Source organism: Hyperolius riggenbachi, chromosome 3, assembly GCF_040937935.1.
Source record: "Hyperolius riggenbachi isolate aHypRig1 chromosome 3, aHypRig1.pri, whole genome shotgun sequence".
NCBI lineage: Eukaryota > Metazoa > Chordata > Amphibia > Anura > Hyperoliidae > Hyperolius > Hyperolius riggenbachi.
Genome location: NC_090648.1, coordinates 349,614,839 through 349,634,419, shown reverse-complemented (window position 1 = coordinate 349,634,419; position 19,581 = coordinate 349,614,839). Strand labels below are relative to the sequence as shown.

Here is a 19,581-nt window from a genome sequence, read left to right as displayed (position 1 = left end):
GGGTGCTGGAGGACCTTGTCCCGGCTCTGTCACTAGCCACTTTTTTTCCCCACATCCAGTTTCACAAGTCTGATTACCTTTTTTTGAAGTTTTTGTTACATTCCCTATAATTCTTTAGTGCAGATGCAGTCCCCTCATTCTTTAGAGCAGTTAGGACTCGTTTACACTAGGGGCGTTTTGGGGCTTTTTTCAAAGCGCAGGCGATTTTTAAAATTGGCCACAAAACGCTGGTGCAATGAACCTGTATGAGAAGGTTCATAGCGCGGTTCGTGCGCTGTGCGTGCAGCAAAGCGGTGCCTGTACCATTTTTGAGGCGTTTTTACTATAATGGAAGGTAAAGGAAGAACGATAAACACTTACAAAACCGCTTTATGTGGCGATTGCGTTCGCGCTTTTGAGAATAAATACATTGTATTTATTCTTTTCTGGGTCAAAGAGTTCACTTCTAGCAAAGCGCTTTTACCAGAAATGCAGCACACAGTGGAGCAACGGGAGGGGGAAAAAAAGTGGACAAAAATGCAAAACGCTTCCGTTTGATTTTAGATGTGAATGAGGCCTTAAGGCATTCCTTTTACTCTTTTACACATGCTAACACTTTGAAAAGCGCTTGGCTAATGTATTCGTATTAATGTATAAAATGGATCACACACATACACACACATGCACTTTATCTGATGAAGGGGACCCTCCGTGGCCCCAAAACAATCGTCATGTTGTGCATGCAATAAGGAATAAATATCCTTGAATACTAATATTGGTGTGCTAGCCAATCTTGGATTTTCGCTGTTCTATCATTTATAATGGCTTCAAAGGACGAGATCCCTGCACTTTGATTGGCCCAATAGGCTGCTTGTCACTTGATAGGCAGCCTATTGGGCCAATCAAAGTGCAGTGATCTTGTCCTTTGAAGCCACTGAACCCGAAGGGGCTCAGAGCGGGACGAACAGAGCACCCATAAGTTACTAGCTCTCCTCTAGAGTGCTCCTCTAAGCACACCTAATAAAGCACACTACTCTGCCAATAGCACACCTAGCATGCATTAAGGCGCGTACGATTAAATAGCGCGAGTAACAAGAAGTTATTCGCACTATTGTTCTTAATGAATCAACCCCAATAGTCCACAGTAAATGTAGTCCACAGTAAATAAAAAGGAATAAAATAATGAAGACTGGACATAGACTTTAATGCAAAGCCTGCATGCAGCGAGTTAGAATAAAGCGATCCATTACTGTTAACAGGCCCATAGAATTTTATGGGCAGTGAGTTAACATGCAGAATTGTTATGCAACACAACTGACCACTACAGCACCTTAAAAGGAACCAGAACTGCGAGACCTTTGGAAGCTATCATATTTATTTCCTATTAGGTTAGGTTCACATTGGCCAGTTGCAGAAAGCATGCGTTATGAGTGTGAAATGCTTTAATACAAAGCCTGCATGCAGTATTTTAGAATAATGTGATCACTCAGTTACAACACAGTACTGTGAACAGGCCCATAGAATTATATGGGCAGTGAGAGGAAATGCAGAATTTATTCTGCAATGCAACTGAGCACAGTGAACAGGGCCTAAAACAATACCAGTTGCCTGGCAATGCTGCTGATCTTTCTGGTCAGTAGGGTCTAAATCACACACCTGAAACAAGCATGCAGCTAATCTTGTCAGATCTGATCTGCATTCTTGTTCAGGGTCTATGGTTTAGGCATAGAATTAGCAGGACAGCCAGGCAATGTGCATTGTGCATTGTTTAAAAGGAAATAAACATGTCAGCCTCCATATCCCTCTCACATTCAATCCCCTTTAAATAAACCAAGCCCAGGTATTTTCTATTGCTCATATGCGTAAAGGATAACTGAAGTGAGAGGGATATGGAGGCCAGTGATGGGCAGATATTTTCCGTGATCACGGATTAGCCGTGATTAACGAGAATTTTTTCACTATATTCACTCGATATTCGACGTCGTGATCGATTCTGGATCACGGAAATCGGCCACGGAAATTCCGTGATTACAAATATTTGGAATGTGATCACGGGGATCACGGTAAAAATTAATTTGTGATAATTTCCCGCCGACTTTAGCAGTTAATAGCAAAGCCCCCTTACATGGTAGGAACACCAAATTTGCCAGATATGTTAAGCAGAACAGTGAAAACCTTGGAGCCAAGATTTAAAGATGCTTTTCAGCGATACATTTTAGTATAGCTGAGAAGCTCGTCCTATGCGGACGTATAGTCGCTGCCTCCTGCTGTCCTCCCTGCCTGCCTTCACCTGTCACCCTCACCTAGCCTGGCACCTGGTGCACCCATGGGTGCTAGGTGCTATGCTAGGAGAGGGTGACAGGTGAGGAGGCGGGGAGGACAGCGGGAGGCAGCGACTATGCTTCCTAAAGGACACATTTGCAGCTATACTAATTAGGGTTATTTTCCGTTATCCGGGCGTATCCTCTAGGTGGCGATAGAACTCCAGCAGAGTTACAGCTTTCCCTACTATCCATGGCGGCCACGAAGGGGGAATAGTAATTATCGCCACCTAGAGGATGCGCCCGGCTAACGGATAAGTACCCTAATTAGTATAGCTGCGCAGGGGGGCGTCATATGTGGCGTCGGGGCGGCTGAGATCTTCAATCAAGTTAATGAAGATCGCAAGATTAGAGGATATTGGCGTGGCACATTTCCAAAGATATTGGCATGGGAACTTTTTTTTAAAAGGTACAGGTAAGTATTTATGGTTTTATATTAAATGATATCAGTGCTCAACAGGTATCACCCAAACAAAAACTAAAGACTACAGCAGTGATATATATGTGTAACAGCACCTCCCCAGTGTCCACAAACACTGTTGTCTGCTATAGTGGTATAAGATAATTCAGTCCGTTATAACAACAGTTACACCGTTCTCAAAATTGGGAAAAAAATATGGGTCCTAGTTCACAAGTCCTAATCCCAGATTTGCAGATTCCTATCACAGCAGCATAGGGGATCCTTATCGATAAACGATTATGCTCACCAAAAAGCAGTGCCAATCATAACAGTTGGCTCTTTCGCATGTGGCCCAGGCAGTGATTATACCCTCCGTGTTCTCAACCGCATATCAGCCGCATGTCAACCGCACATGTAAAAGAAAACACTTCTATAGCGTAGTATGTTATTCCTGAGTGCACACCCTTAAGTGCCTAGCATACAAGCCCTTTCAGGCTGTGACCCAGCACCGCTCTATCTTCCGCACTCAGGCACCAATAAATCAGCCTCTTACCAGATGCTTTGGCTGACCGATCAAGACCAGCAACAACGCTTATAAACTCGTTTGGAGTTGCTAGGATATAAGGGGCCTTTGCTATTAACTGCTAAAGTCGGCTGGAATTGTTTCACTAAGAACTGTCATTACCGCATTTAAATGTATACTTTTTTCCTTTGAAATTTTAAAATTGATTTTCTCAAAAACTATAAGGTCTTTTTGAATTTTTTTTTCCTCTTGTTCCCACTGTTCTTCTTAACATATCTGACAAATTTGGTGTTCCTACCATGTAAGGGGGCTTTGCTATTAACTGCTAAAGTCAGCGGGTTTTGGCGGCTTTTTAATTACAAATACTTTTTTGTTTGAAATTTTTAAATCAATTTTCTCAAAAACTACAATTTATTTTTGAATTTTTTTTAAGTTATAGCCACATCTCACCTTTATAATCCATGCAATTTTGGTGATTGTAGCATGTATGGGGGCCTTGCTATTAGCTAAAACACCTTTTCTGTGATCACAGCCGTGAATTTCTGTGATTGCCCAAATCGAATTCGTGAGTTCGTTTCAAATCTGGAAATTAGTCTCGCCATTTCCGGATTTTTTTTTTTATCGCGGCCGAATAGTCGAATCCGTGATTGGGGGGGTATCCGAGCATAACTGATGGAGGCTGCCGTATTAATTTCCTTTTAAGCAATACCAGTTGCCTGGCTGTCCTGCTGATCCTCTGCCTCTAATACTTTTAGCCATAGCCCCAGAACAAGCATGCAGAAGATCAGGTATTTCTGACATGATTGTCAGATCTGACAAGATTAGCAGCATGCTTGTTTCTGATGTGATTCAGACACAACTGCAGCCAAATATATCAGCAGGACAGCCAGGCAACTGGAATTGTTTATCAGGAAATAAATATGGCAGCCTCCATATTATTCTCACTACAGTTGTCCTTTAAGTGTTTTCCAGTGTTCTCTATTCAGGAAAACCTTTGCAAATAAAGTCTAATGTATTGTTAACCTTGTGGGAAAGAAATTAAAGTATACTTATACAGTATGTTACGTAATGTTTACATCACAAAAATGAGCCTACCAAAGGGACAAACCCCACCCAAACAGCAGTGATAAGTACAAGCTGTTCCAGTAGCTTAGCATTGGGGATAGTGTATTGTCAGTGCTTAGAAAGTTTCATAAGTGAGCCTTTGTGTAAAAGTACATGGAGCAATATATGATTTCCATATCTGAAGCCCCCACAAGGACTTTTCTCTGCTTCTACTTTTCTAGTGCAATTTACAACAGATAAGTTATGGAAAAGTTTGTGAATTTAGATAGATAATAGAAGTAATGTTCAGTAGATAGATGTGCAACCCTGAGCCATAAGAGTGATCAATTAAATAACACAAATGTAAATTTCTATAGCCTACAATGTAAAACACAGCCTTTTATCAACCTAAAGTGGAATTCAACTCCTGCTTAAGTGGTGCTATAAACATGTACCAGGGCTGCACAAAGTTTTGAAATCCAATGTAACTACAGCTGGTAATAGTATTGTAGAACTGACAGTAAGCCTAAAGCTATGTACTCACCGCCCGACGGGTCCAAAGATGTCCCCTTGATGACGGTCTTAAAGCGATGCCTCTTCCTGCTTGCGATTGTTACACGATGGGCGCAATCGGGAAGTAAGCGATTGCTGTACTTTGCACGGAGTCGCCAGGGATCTTAAATATCTGATCCGTAATGTCCGTCGCATAATGATGCACATTCGCCATGGGGGGGCAACATCGTTTAACGGGTAATATGTCCACAAATATTGCGCTGTAGGTATGGGCCTTAAGTTTCATTACGTAAGTAGCCTGAAATCAGTGCTGGTGACTGGTGCAAAACAGAGTCCAAACTGCCAAGGTACTATACCCATCCTGCGCAGACCAAGAATAACTGTTGCTTGTTTTCCACATGTATACAAACTGACTGGCAGGAAGCTCTGACGCCCCCAAAATGATCAACATAGATACCCCCAAAAACAGTAATCACCTTTAAATATACTGTCCCATTGCAACTCTTATGATGCCACTATCTTATCTTTCGGTCCACTTCTTCATACACCAAGAAATGGGTTTCCTTGCTTACCATAGCATGCCATGTAAAATTATGACTCCAGTACGCTAAGGAAATTGGAAAAGAGGCAGAATGACAGTTACTATGACCGATCCTATCCTTCTCATTCAATGCAGCGGCAATTTCAGCACCAGAGAAGTACTGGGGCAGCTCATACAGTGATTGGCACCAGAGATACTGTGATTGGCACCCCAATCCTCTTCTCTCAACCCTTCCACTCTGTGATGAGCTGGCTCAGAGGTACAGGCACAATCAAAGCACTTCTTAGGCCCCTCCCACTGGACTGTTTCAAGAAACACTCGACTCCCACATGTGACCTTATTTCCCAGTAGCTCTAGCAAGGGGGGGTGAGGCTAACCACAGCTCAATTCTTAATGATTTATCCTTGCTACCCTTTTATGAGATGTGATATGAGTTATGAGTTGTGATGCCTGCAATGGCCGTGCAGATTTTTTTTTGCTTATTAAGATACTTATCATGTACAGCAAAATTATAAAGAATAAAATGTTCAGTTTTGTTGATCTCAAAAGAACACAGGGGAGAGTGAAAGATTCTCTGCCAAGTGAACCAGCACTGAGGTGTGAGCTTACATACTAAACAAAGCGGGTATATGTCTGTGCTTTTTTTGTTTTGCCTTTTTTGGTTGATTATGCAGCAGACTTAGATAAATAAATGGACAATCACATCACCCTTCCTGAGCAGAGTCTCTTTGCTACATCATTCTTCATCCCAGCAATTCAGCAACACAGTTTATTAGCAATTCTTAAGTAGACATTGCAGCAACATTGACACACCTTTTCATTTGCTATTTTGACACAAATTTACCTAATACCACCCCCCCCCCCCAGTGCCCACCCACATTTTACTATGTTTCCTGTATGTATAATCCAGATGTTTAACCTTTACCTTCCCCCTTGTTGGAAACCCCCTTTTGAACATTTAACCATAAATTCCACTTCCTAATGCAAATCCCTTTCTTGATACCCAACACCAACTTCCCCCATAACAACACACTTGCCCATAAGCTGTATCCATACAATTAAACTCCCCTCCCCATCTAACACTATCTATCGATGTTTAACCCTAACAGATTCTCAGCATGTATTTGTTATTGTTTTGGTTTCAGTACCCAATGCCTACCTCCAAGAATCCTCACACAAATAAAGGCAGAAATAACTAAAGGCTGGAACTTCTGTCAGGATCTTACTGCCGTCTGGTATCTTGTAAGGAAAATTTGCCCCTACATTCTGTTCCAGTGATGGCATTACCAAGCAAAGAGCAGAACGTGTGGACAGATTAGTACAAAAAAACCTGGAGGGGGGAGCTGTTGATGAAACTTTTAAAAATGTGAGCTGCTAGTTCACCTTTTTGAACACTAAATATTGCTGGCCTCTTGTTTATGAAGATGCAGCAGGGAGGCATTCATGAGAGACAACTCTTTGTGAGACTAAATCCACCAAATTAAAGATGGCAAATGTTAAGTTGGTGGGGCCAGACAAAAGCTTGCCATTGGCAGAGATCACAACCCTTTCCCGCTGACCCTACATTAGCCTCTACTCACCAATCTTGGACATTTCTTTAAAAAAGGGGGTGGATTGTTGGCCATCTGAATTATACTCTAGTCAATGGTTGAGCTAGCAGCTACGGAAGGAATGCCTATGCCACTGCACATCGCAATGGTGTTTTTCCATCGTTAAAAGACAGACTTCTAAAAAGGTCAGTGTTTGTGCTATCAAAATATCGGGATGTATAGTAGTCTATAAAGAAGTAGCCTGTAAGATCCTCAGTGAATTTGCGGCGACAGAACGCCGAGACCTGGGCTGCAGCTCAGACTTCTGGGTCTCGGCGAGCCACTGACATCACTGGAGTGCAGGTTGGCTCTCAGATGCCATTGGGTAAGCGGAGGACACGTTCCTAGTACACGCTCTGCAGATGTAAACAGTAGTGCAAGTGTGCCTGCGTGTCAGCTGATTAGCTGGCACCCTAAATCATGATTGGTTTAGTTTCAATTCTGCATTATGTTAATTAGCTAGCTCTTGTATTTAAACTTAGAGAGCGCCCCCAGTCATGATAACATTAGCTGTAGCTTGTTACTGGGTATGCACTCTCTTTCTAATTGATTCCTGTTGCCGATTACTGCTTTGTATCCTGACCACGCTAACCTCTGATTGACTGCTGTTGCCGACTACTACCTGATACCTGGACTACGCTTGCTGGCTGCCTGGATTGACCTCTGCTTGGACACAGACTTGCATGAACGCTGCCTGGACTGACCTCGGCTTACCTTGACTACGCTATCTCTGGAAAGTAATATCTGGACTGCCTTGCCATTCTGGAACTTCTGTATCTGCAGTCATCTGACTCATTCGTCTGGATTGCCTCATCCTCTAGGCCTCAGGTGACTATATATATATATATATATATATATATATATATATATACTTGTGAATACTGTGCCCCCTGCATTGCTAAGTTATGGGGTTCTGTTGGTGGATTACTATCTGTCAGCCTGTATGCTACATCTACCTGCAGGGTGTATTGTAGTACTGTGTTAAGTAGGAGTTTTCGCAGGTGTTACGGGGTGGGCTATAGGTCAGTCATATGGGCATACAGCCTGACCTATAGTTATAGACCAGATAAGCATGACATAGCCTATCTCCGTGTTATAAATGCCTCCCTAAATGCTGCACCTAGAGGAAAGGAATTTGACTGCCCTAAAATTCAGATTTGGCTGATAGCCATCATCCCTGCAACTCTCATCAGCGTTTCCCATCTTCACAGAAGAAATAATGCACATTTGACTTGTATGATGTATGATTGACTTGTTATTCAGTTTCATTGCCTTCATTTTCAGTGTTGCCTTGACTTCTTGCATAACGAAAAAGCTGCCTCATGACTAAACAAATAATCAGACGATTCAAATGTTCTTCTTGTAATCAAACCATACAGACTCATTAGCAATATATATAATTTATTTACATTCAAGTCACCTAAAAGTACTATACACCTTCAGCAGAATGAACATAATATATACATAAGGCCAAGTGTAAATACTTGAATGCACTTTAATACAGAATGTAGAAAAAAACACTGGTCATTACACATTTTTATTGTTAAAATGACTGTCTTCTTGGTCTGAAAATAAAAAAAAAAAAACACTTGTGCGCACACATCCACAATCAGACACACTCATTCGGTCACTCCCGGGGTGGGGAGTACTTTAGTTTTGCATATACAGCTGGCTTGAGGGGTAAGAGGGCTAAGGGCTAGATTTATTTGTATGTCTTCTTTGTTCAGGGATAAACTGACCTGATGCTCTCTTCAATGTCTGTATGGCTCTTAAATAGGGGATGCCCATGACTTTTAAGGGGGGATCCATCTTGACTATATTGCACCTCTTTTCACTTACCTGGGAATGGGTGTTGGTAAAAAAACTGAACAACACAAACACTGGGTGTCACTGTCGCACCTTCACTGACAAGGTAGCAATACAAGACACTTGGATTAGAAAGAGAAGTAACGTTTGTGGTGGGTGGTGGACTCCTCCTCTAGGAGAGGTTGATGGTGATTTTATTCCTAGTGGATTATGGAGCAGGATGTGTTGGTGTTCTTGAGATGGTTCTACAATATGAAATGAAACAGATTCAGACACGATGCTTCTCCTCCTTGATTCCTTTTGGAATGTAAAATCTTCCTTAAGTCTACAGGTGTGTGTTTATATGAGAACAACATTACCATGAAGGATTTCGCTGCAAATGAAAGTGGCATCTGATTCCATCTCTGAAGATCCTGCTCTGCATAAAGGAGCAAAATGTCTCATTAGCCTTTCAGTGGCAGAGGGGCTGAACCATAAAAAGATGTGTTTGTAGCCTTTCACCCCCTCATATGCCAGGGAGAGGGTATTTATAAAGAGTGACATCCATGGACCTGATAGAGGGAGGTTGAGTCCCTTGGCCAGTTCCGGACCAGGACTTGCTGGAAATGAGCAGGTAACTATCGTACCTTCAGCACTCTGCCTCTGACATCATGTACATGAGAGAGTCTTGTTTCCCAATCTCAGCCACTGCAGATGCCAGTCGTGCCAGATTTCCGTTGGGGAAGTTCTGAGCCTCCCATAGGTTCAAAAGGATGGCAGTAGGGCTTGCCTTGGAGAGAAAAAATCCTAAATGGCTGCAACAAAGAAAAAAAAGATAATGAAATAAAGTAATTTAAACTATCATCAGTGCAATATTCTTGAAACAGATTGGAGAACTTAAAGCACACCTGACCTGAAGCAAAGCTACCTAAGGTAAGCACAGAAGTATGTTCATGCTTGATCCACATACCTATGTGCACTGTCCGTTCCTCTCCTCAAACCCCTCAGTCTCCATAATTACACCTTGAAAAAGTCAAAATTCAGACAGGAAGAGGTAAGCTTGCCCTGATGCTCCCTCCTATCACACTCCCATCCCCTCCTCTTAAGGGGGGTGAATGGGGCAGTAAAGAGGAGGGAATCAGAGGATCAAGCATGAACATACCTCTGTGCTCACCTTAGGTAGCTTTGTGGTGCTCTAAAGCAATCAGAAACTGCTATTAAAAGCTGATAAAATCATAAAGCTGGTAGACAATATAGGTTCAGCGCTCAAGATACAGTCTCTGGTTCACAGTCTTGCAATTCACAAGCACATATAGGGGGAGTATGACAAACACCACTCCCCCTCAAGCTGAATAGACTCACCGAATCCACTGGCCAGAATGGGCCCGAAATCACTTTAGGGGTATAGGCCACCCCTCAGCCGGTCCTGCCGATCTCAGCTGGGCACTTGTACTCCTAGGCCAATAGAAAGTCTGTCCAGTGTGAAGGGTAATCCAGTATTTTATGCCTCAAAAGAAAAAACGCTTGACATAGCGTAAAAGTATATAGGATTCCTATGTTTATTAAAAAATATATATAAAAATATATATAAAAATGCCGGTAAACCAGCACGTGGTTCCATACAAAATATATAGTCCAGATAAAAGCAGATATGCTAGAATTTGGGAAGCACGCAGCTTCAGCTAGCGTGATGGCCAGTAGGATTTCCGCCCCGGCCCTTCCCTGCAGCGTACCCTGGAGGGAAGGGCCGGGGCGGAAATCCTACTGGCCATCACGCTAGCTGAAGCTGCGTGCTTCCCAAATTCTAGCATATCTGCTTTTATCTGGACTATATATTTTGTATGGAACCACGTGCTGGTTTACCGGCATTTTTATATATATTTTTATATATATTTTTTAATAAACATAGGAATCCTATATACTTTTACGCTATGTCAAGCGTTTTTTCTTTTGAGGCATAAAATACTGGATTACCCTTCACACTGGACAGACTTTCTGTTGGCCTAGGAGTACAAGTGCCCAGCTGAGATCGGCAGGACCGGCTGAGGGGTGGCCTATACCCCTAAAGTGATTTCGGGCCCATTCTGGCCAGTGGATTCGGTGAGTCTATTCAGCTTGAGGGGGAGTGGTGTTTGTCATACTCCCCCTATATGTGCTTGTGAATTGCAAGACTGTGAACCAGAGACTGTATCTTGAGCGCTGAACCTATATTGTCTACCATTTATACTTGGCTTTCCACAGAGAGCAGGGAGCGCTCCACCTCAATGAACTGGGTGTTTGAATAGTCTCTCAAACCTCCTAATTGTTTTCGGCTTACCTATGCAGTGTAATTAATATTGGGCTGTTACTAAGGGAGCTACGCCTAGTGAGCGCTATTATATGTTTAATTGTTTTTTAAAATCATAAAGCTGCATTGCATTGCATTAAAGAGATTAGCAGTTTCTTACACTGCGTGAACCCCACAAGGTCTTCCTTTGTAGAATAGTTAAGGGCTTTTTGACACAAGACTAAATCTAAGTTGTATACAATTTGCATGAAATTAGCATTTTAAATGGAATTATTTGCATCTCATTAGCCATTTTTACCCAGGACCTCTGTGGACCTTTATCCACAAAACAACTGAAAACATACAGGTTATTTAATAACCATCCCCTGCTGGTCAATTCCAACGTAGCAGTAGGGATAGTAGTAATAGCATGCAAATAGCTGATGCAGAGTTATGTACATTCTGTATGCATCAAAATAGGTGTAAAGCGCTCTAGAGTCCTATGCTTCTGTTGTCTGTAGTTCACCATGGTTAGGTTCCCTCCTTATGTACCCGACTCACCGGATGCACTGACCAATTTGGGCCAGTTTGCGCCCTAGGGATGTAGGCCTCGCTGGCATCCGGCTATGCTTCCACCGTCAGGTCTTCTTAATCTTTAGTGGGACATAGTACCTCCAGATAAAAACACGCTATCATAGCGTAAATGTGCTAAAAATATTTTTGTTATTAAAAGTCGCAATCTAAAAGCTGCATACATAAAAATCCAATGCAGAGTCCTTCAGCCACATACACATTCACCACCATAGGGGTATGCAGGCTGGCGGTTCTGCTCTTACTAGTCAAGCATTTGCCGTTTGCACAAAAAAGAGAGCAGTTGGGATAAGCTGTATTACCCTATTCTGCTCCCTGCTGCTGTCTCCAGCGCCGCCAGTCCTCGTTCCCCGAGAGCCCAACTGCTTTCTTTTTTGTGGCCTACATCCCTAAGGTGCAGACGGGCCCAGATTGGCCAGTGGATTTGGTGAGTCGGGTACATAAGGGGGGAACCTAACCCTGGTGAACTACAGACAACAGAAGCATAGGACTCTCTAGAGCGCTTTACACCTATTTTATTGTATTTAAAGGCTATGTCACGATAGCAGTGCAGCGCTCCATTATATAAGAACTTATATAAGGCCTAATGGTGTATATCAGAATCAGAACTTATTTCGCCAAGTACAACGGTGGATTGTACCCGGAATTGGTTTTGGCGCATACAGGGTCGTCGATGAAAAAAACAGGAAATAGCATACGGTTAAGCATGGTACATGCATAGACATGGGACAAGCATACATAGGACAACATTACAGCTTGTGCGTACAATTAAGCAGAGTACAGCATCGCATACAGTTAAGCATGGTGCATACATATAAACAATAAAAAGCAAAATAAAAAGCAAAACAGAGAGCATTACAGCATACACGTACAGTTAACGTAATACAAACATAGCAAGAACATACACTGATAGCAGAAACAGAAAAGAGTGGGACTGGAGGAGCAGCCTGAGAGCTGATATGAGCGCTGCCATTTTCGGCACTGGACGCTACAAAGCGACACGCTCCCAACAAGACAGGTACTACAGATTGTCCACAAAAATAGAGAGAAGGCTGAGAAAGCTGAGGGGCATCATGATGGAGGCGTACAGCAGAGTTCACTCAAACCAGGTTGTCCGAGGAGTAGCACTCCTGATTTCAAGTCCGCATGGCTGGTAATGAGGGTGCAGACACAGTGGGGGCCCTGTGGGGCCAGGGGGCACCTTTGCTGGGCCGCAGTCGTGGTGGACGTGGGACCGGGGGCAGCAGTGGTGGTGGACGTGGGGCCGGGGGCAGCATTGGTGGACAGGCCAGGAGGTATGAGGTCCATTGCACTCAGTTACTGATTGTGTTTATTCACACATGTGAGTGCTTGAATACTATTGTGAATTTATTCTGTGTGCATCGTTTATGCGGCTTAAAAAATGGACCAATTGAATCCTGTAAAAGTGAAATCCAACTGGTGAAATCTTAAACTACACAAATGTGCATAATCCTGAATCAATTCTGAATTGCTTGCATCTCAGTGACCAACCCTAGACAACAGGCAACACCCAGCATGCATGAATATCATCTACAACACATCTTCGGAGAAAAAATATTGTTCATTATAATTATAATGTTAAATGCAGTCCAACACGCTTTGTTTTTCACAATGATGAAATGCAGAAGATGGGAAGGGCTGTGATCAGAGCAGGTGAGCGGCACAGGAAGATGTAAAATACAGCCATGCAGTGTATGCGCCATATAAAGCACAAGTTAGCTGAAAAGATCTGTAACTTTCTTCAGCTAGTTTATCTGGAGGCCAGCTTTAAATAAATAATCTTCGGAACATTGCGACAGGAAAAGCTGAACGCACAGGAACTTGCCCCAAGGGAGGGACGACATATGTACACAATAGAAAAATTACATGATGAAGATAAGAAGGTAGGAGAGCAGAGATAACGTATCCTGATGTATCAGCAATCATCTCAGTGACCAGGATCTTTTTACAGGCCATTGTTTGCCATTTCAGAACTCATTATTTTTATATAATATCAGGGAACTTGTACCGCTGTATATATTTTTTATATATTAGTAACTTTCTGTAACTTTGCATTTGAAATCTCATCCAATGGGATTTTTATAAACATTACCTAGCTTATATAAAAGACATCTACCACCAATATCACAATATATTTCCCAGAAACATGAAGGTCAATACCCATACCATCACCATCATAGTAAAAACAGCCAAGTGTTGCAAGTCTTCCCATGGTGTAAGGGATTAGGGAGGGCAGTAGTGGGATAATACAGGTAGTATAAGGAAAGACTATGTGGGACGGTGGGAGAGGATAGGTAAGGTCAGGGAGGAAGAAGGTTGTGTTCATGTGAATGTGGAAATTGTGGATTATATGGTATATGGTTGAGTATACAGTGCATGTGTTTACAGTAAGTGGGTAAGTTTACAGTTTATGTACTGTTACAAGGTTTGGGTAAGTGTATAACATATGTGTGTACAGTGCATGGGTAAATGTAAATTGCATACGTGTACAGTGTACATGTAGATACATGTACAGCATGTGCGTAGAAAGCCTGGGTAAGGCTGGGTTCACATATGACATAGCGTGAAAAAGTAGCGGTTTAAGATGGTGCGTTTGCATTTTTACTGTGGTTTTGCGTGCGTTTTAATGCTTTTGCAGTTCACTAATGTAAAATGCATATGCGTTTTGTAGGCCTTTTTTTATATAAATTTATGCAAATCACTAAGAAGACAACAGGAAGTGGAAACACATCAGAGCATTAAAAAACGCATGCAAAATGCTATGCATATGCATTACCATAGACTTTCATTATGTGCGTTTTGCAAGCCATTCTGCATAATATGCAACACTACCAGCATTTGCAAAATGCATACTGTAAAAACGCAGTGAAACATAGCTTCTTATGCGTCCCATAGACTAACATTGCTGCATAAAACGCATTTTCCGCTACGCTAACATTTCTGCTATGTGTGCACCTAGCCTAAGTGTACATTGCATGCATCGCGTAATATTACGCTCCCGTATAATATAAAAAAGCCGCCGACTTTAAGGGTTAATAGCAAAGCCCCCTTAAGTGCTAAGAGCCTCAAATTTGGAGAATATATTAAGGAGATCAGAAGGAATAAGAGGAAAACATTTTTTTTTCAAAAAGACTTTATAGTTTTTGAGAAAATCGATGTTAAAGTTTCAAAGGAAAAATATATACATTTAAAAACCCGCTGACTTTAACGGTTAATAGCAAAGCCTGCTTAAAATTTAGGAACACCAAATTCACAGGGTATATTAAGGGGATCAGTGGGAATAAGAGGAAACATACATTTTTCAAAAAGACCTTATAGTTTTTGAGAAAATCGATTTTTAATTTTCAAGGGCAAAAATGTCTTTTAAATGCGGAAAATGTCAGTTTTTTTTGCACAGGTAACAATAGTGTTTTATTTTCATAGATTCCCCCAAGTGGGAAGAGTTTTACTTACTTCGTTCTGAGTGTGGGAAATATAAAAAAAAAACGACGTGGGGTCCCCCCTCCCAGACCTCTTTAACCCCTTGTCCCCCATGCAGACTGGGATAGCCAGAATGCGGAGCACCGGCCGCGTGGGGCTCCGCACCCTGACTATACCAGCCCGCATGGTCCATGGATTGGGGGGTCTCGGAAGGGGAGGGGCAGCCAAGCTTTCCCCTCCCCCTCCGAGCCCTTGTCCAATCCAAGGACAAGGGGCTCTTCTCCACCTCCGATGGGCGGTGGAGGTGGAGGCCGCGATTTCCTGGGGGGGGGGGGGGGGTCATGGTGGCATCTGGGAGTCCCCTTTAAAAAGGGGTCCCCCAGATGCCCACCCCCCCTCCCAGGAGAAATGAGTATAGAGGTACTTGTACCCCTTACCCATTTCCTTTAAGAGTTAAAAGTAAATAAACACACAAACACATAGAAAAAGTATTTTAATTGAACAAAAAAACATAACCACGAAAAAAGTCCTTCAATATTCTTAATTAACCATTAATACTTACCTGTCCCTTTAAAAGCCAGTTCCCACGCAATATCCTCGGAAATATACTAATCAGTTACAATGTAACAAAGTTGTTACAATGTAACAACTTTGTTACTTTGTAACTCCACCGCACCCGACGTCACTCGCCGCTCACCAGCCGGCCGCCGCATACACTAACGCTAAGTCCCCGCCGGCTCCCGCCATCCACTCCGCCCACACCTGTCACCCATATACATACTGGCACCCATGGGTGCCAGCATGTATATAGGTGACATGTGGGAGAGGCGGGAAGGGCAGCGAGAGCCGGCAGGACTTAGCGTCCTGCACCCGACAGAGCTCTGAGCTATATAGCTCAGAGCTCTCTAAAGCATCTTTGTATTTGGGCTCCAAGGAGCCCCATTGGTCCTTAGCAGACCAATGGGGTTCCTTCTGATTTGAAGTTGCAGTTTGTAAGGCTGAGGGGGGAAGGGAGCTGCCTGTCACATGCTGAGAAACTGTGAGAATCCCAGACTTGAGTGCAGATAATTCACTATGTAATAAAAACTTGTAGTATACTGTAACATGATATATATATATATATATATATATATATATATATATATATATATATATATATATATATATATATATATATATATATATATTATATATATATATATATATACATACACACACACATATATATACGCACACATATACATACACACATATTAGTATGTGGAATGCATTGCCACAGGAAGTAGTTATGGCAAGTTCTATACCTGCATTTAAAGGGGGCTTAGATGCATTGCCTTGTGTTGAAAGACATCCATGGCTTCAATCACTAGGTAGTGCCCAGTGACGTTGATCCAGGGACTTTATCTGATTGCCATCTGGAGTCGAGAAGGAATTTTTCCCTTTTGAGGCTAATTGGACCATGCCTTTTAAGGGTTTTTTCACCTTCCTCTGGATCAACAGGGATATGTGAGGGAGCAGGCTGGTGTTGTACTTTGTTCTCTGGTTGAACTCGATGGACGTATGTCTTTTTTCAACCCAAATAACTATGTAACTATGTGTGTATATAAATATATATATGTGTGGATCGTGATGGGGAGCGGCAGAAACGGCAAAGAGGGATCCAGGAGATCACAGTGACTCGATTGGTATGTTTTTTATTGGACAAATCGGACAGTACAGGTTCTCTTTAGTAAAACACATGCGTAAATGTGCAAAGTGTGAGTTTACAACCCATGGGTACGTGTACAGTGTTGATGTTGCAGCAAGTGGGTAGATGTACAGCGTTTGTGTTACAACATGTGGGAATGGAAAATGTATAGTGCATGGGTGTGTACAAGTCAGTGTATGCTGCAAGGAGGTACAGTTTGTAGGTACTGTATATTCCTGCGTATAAGACTACTTTTTAACCCTTGAAAATCTTCTGAAAAGTTGGGAGTCGTCTTATACGCCGGGTGTCATTGATGCGGGGTGATACGCCCTATCCTGGCTGTTACCGCCTCTCAGATCTCCCTGCTGAGGGAGCGCAATCTATTCTTCCATACCGCTCTGATAAACAGGTAGACAAGGAGAGCAGACCAGTCTACTAAAGGAGAGTTGACCAATGCAACAAGTGAAGTCAATTGACTATATACTGTTCTATACTGGGTAACACATACAGTACAGCACCAGTATCTGTTCATACACAGCACCAGTACATGATTTTTTTATTTTTATTTTAATTTGGTGTGCGTTGGAAGAGGGGTAGTCTTATACGGCGAGTATATCCCAAATTCTATATTTTAACTGGAAAAGTTGGGGGGTTGTCTTATACGCCCAGTCGTCTTATACGCCGGAATATACGGTAAGTGTACAGAAGTGGCAAAAGATTACATGTAATTTAGTATAATTACCTGCTCTATTAATGGGTATAATATTAGGAATTTTAATATGGCTAAATATTGGAAAGTTTATGGGTGAATATCCTGATTCCTTCTGTATGTCTCCTGTATTGGAGGTCAGGAATATGGATTTAGTGTGAAATTGTTTGGCTCTTTCAGGGCACACAGAGACAATGCAGGGGAATGGCGGGGGGTTGTATGGAAGCAGACAGCATATCATACAACAATTAACAATGTTGGAGTTTTTGAAAGATTGCTATTGTACTCCCATGCTTTAGCAAACCTTCTACAGGTCTTCCCTTTTTTCTCCACAGAAAAGAACTTGTATATGTGAACCATCACGGTTGTGTTAGAGTGGAAATAATAGTCCGACCCAAACCATGTCTATTATTCAAAGCTGAGCACAGCAAGTAAAAGTAATAGAGACTATGCTCTTTATTCTCCTAACTGTAGAGCAGCAGACAATGCATTATGCAGAGGAAGAGTGTGGATCACTGTCTGAGGATCAGTTAGATGGTGACTTCCTGAGGCTACTTCTGTCTTGTTTATTGTCAGTATACTCTTTGTGTACAGTCATTACAGTGTTACAACAGCTCAATAAAGGCCACTCTTGTTACAAGTTATTGTTTCCCCTATAAGATCACAAATACTGCCTATTATTCACTGATGGATAATCTCATATTTGTTATTATTACACATCTACCTGTACATAGATTACTGACACATTACACAAAGTACATTGAGCAATTCATGCCCCAAACCTGAACTGGCACTAGACCTATAAAAGTACACATACCAGCCTGTGTAGTATGGGGTGCTTATACTATACCTTGTCCATTGATTTGGTTGGGATCCCCTTTGTTGCACCAGTCTGCCACCATTACTTTAAAGCTTACTTAAAGTGGTCTAACACCCATCATTTCAACTTTGCTTTAAAAGATTGCTTACAGCTTATAAACTGTTATGCCAGATTTTTTTTTTTTAGCAGAAATTCACTGAATGGATTAAACATGACATTTTAGTGCTGCATTTAGCTAGAAATCCTCCTCCGTGCTTGCTTGTTTAGTTACAAATGTATCTATCTACAATGTAACAAAAAAAAACACTGCTCTGAGAGAACAAAGAGGGCTTCCCCGGCAGGCTTTTCAAAGGGCTATTTGTATTCCAAATAAAGATACATTTTGTAACTAAAGATAAGAACGGATGCGGATTCCTAGTTAAATCCAACACTAAAATGTCATGTTTAACCCATTCAGTGAATTTCTGCTTTAAAAAAAATCTGGCATAATAGTTTGTAAGCTGTAAGCAATCTTTTAAAGCAAAGTTGTAATGCTGGGTGTTAAACCGCTTTAAAGTACAACTGAAGTGAGAGGGATATGGAGGCTGCCATATTTATTTCCTTTTAAGCAATACCAGTTGCCTGAGTGTCCTACTGATCCTCTACCTCTAACACTTTTAGCCATAGCCCCTAAACAGCAGATCAGATGTTTCTGACATTATTGCCAGATCTGGCAAGATTAGCTGTATGCTTGTTTCTGGTGTTATTCAAACACTACGGCCGCCAAATAGATCAGTAGGGCTGCCAGGCAACTAGTATTGTTTAAAAGTTTTAATTTGGCAGGCTCCATATTATTCTCACTTCAGTTGTCCTTTAAAGAGAATCTGTATTGTTAAAATCGCTCAAAAGTAAACATACCAGTGCGTTAGGGGACATCTCCTATTACCCTCTGTCACAATTTCGCCGCTCCTCGCCGCATTAAAAGTGGTTAAAAACAGTTTTAAAAAGTTTGTTTGTAAACAAACAAAATGGCCACCAAAACAGGAAGTAGGTTGATGTACAGTATGTCCACACATAGAAAATACATCCATACACAAGCAGGCTGTATACAGCCTTCCTTTTGAATCTCAAGAGATCATTTGTGTGTTTCTTTCCCCCATGCACTGAAGTTTCAGGCTGCTCTTTTCTTCCTGCAAACAGCTTTGCCCTTGTTTGTAATTCCTCAGTATGTGAAAGCCCAGCCAGCTCAGAGGACGATTTATCCAGCTTGTAAAAGATAAGAGAGAGAAGAGAGAAGCTGCTCTAATCCTAAATAACAGACAGGCAGTCTGCATAAAGGGGGGTTCATAGCAGAACCACAACACTGAAGAACGTGGCAGCCTTCCAGACACAG

At 42.0% G+C, this 19,581-nt stretch overlaps 1 protein-coding gene across 4 annotated transcripts in view; it reads right to left on the bottom strand.

Annotated features, from left to right (window-relative positions):
- Nucleotides 1–8,331: 8,331 nt before the first annotated feature.
- The window catches only part of UNC5A (unc-5 netrin receptor A), a 576,194-nt gene continuing 564,944 nt past the window's right edge, over nucleotides 8,332–19,581 (bottom strand). For 2 of the 4 annotated variants that reach the window (XM_068277048.1, XM_068277049.1), the window contains exon 16: nucleotides 8,332–9,510. In XM_068277048.1, coding sequence (XP_068133149.1) covers nucleotides 9,345–9,510 — 166 coding nt within the window. In that variant the 3' untranslated portion in view covers nucleotides 8,332–9,344. Of the gene's footprint in view, nucleotides 9,511–17,996; nucleotides 18,043–19,581 lie in introns of those variants that run through there. The other 2 variants (XM_068277050.1, XM_068277052.1) reach the window with 2 other exon arrangements.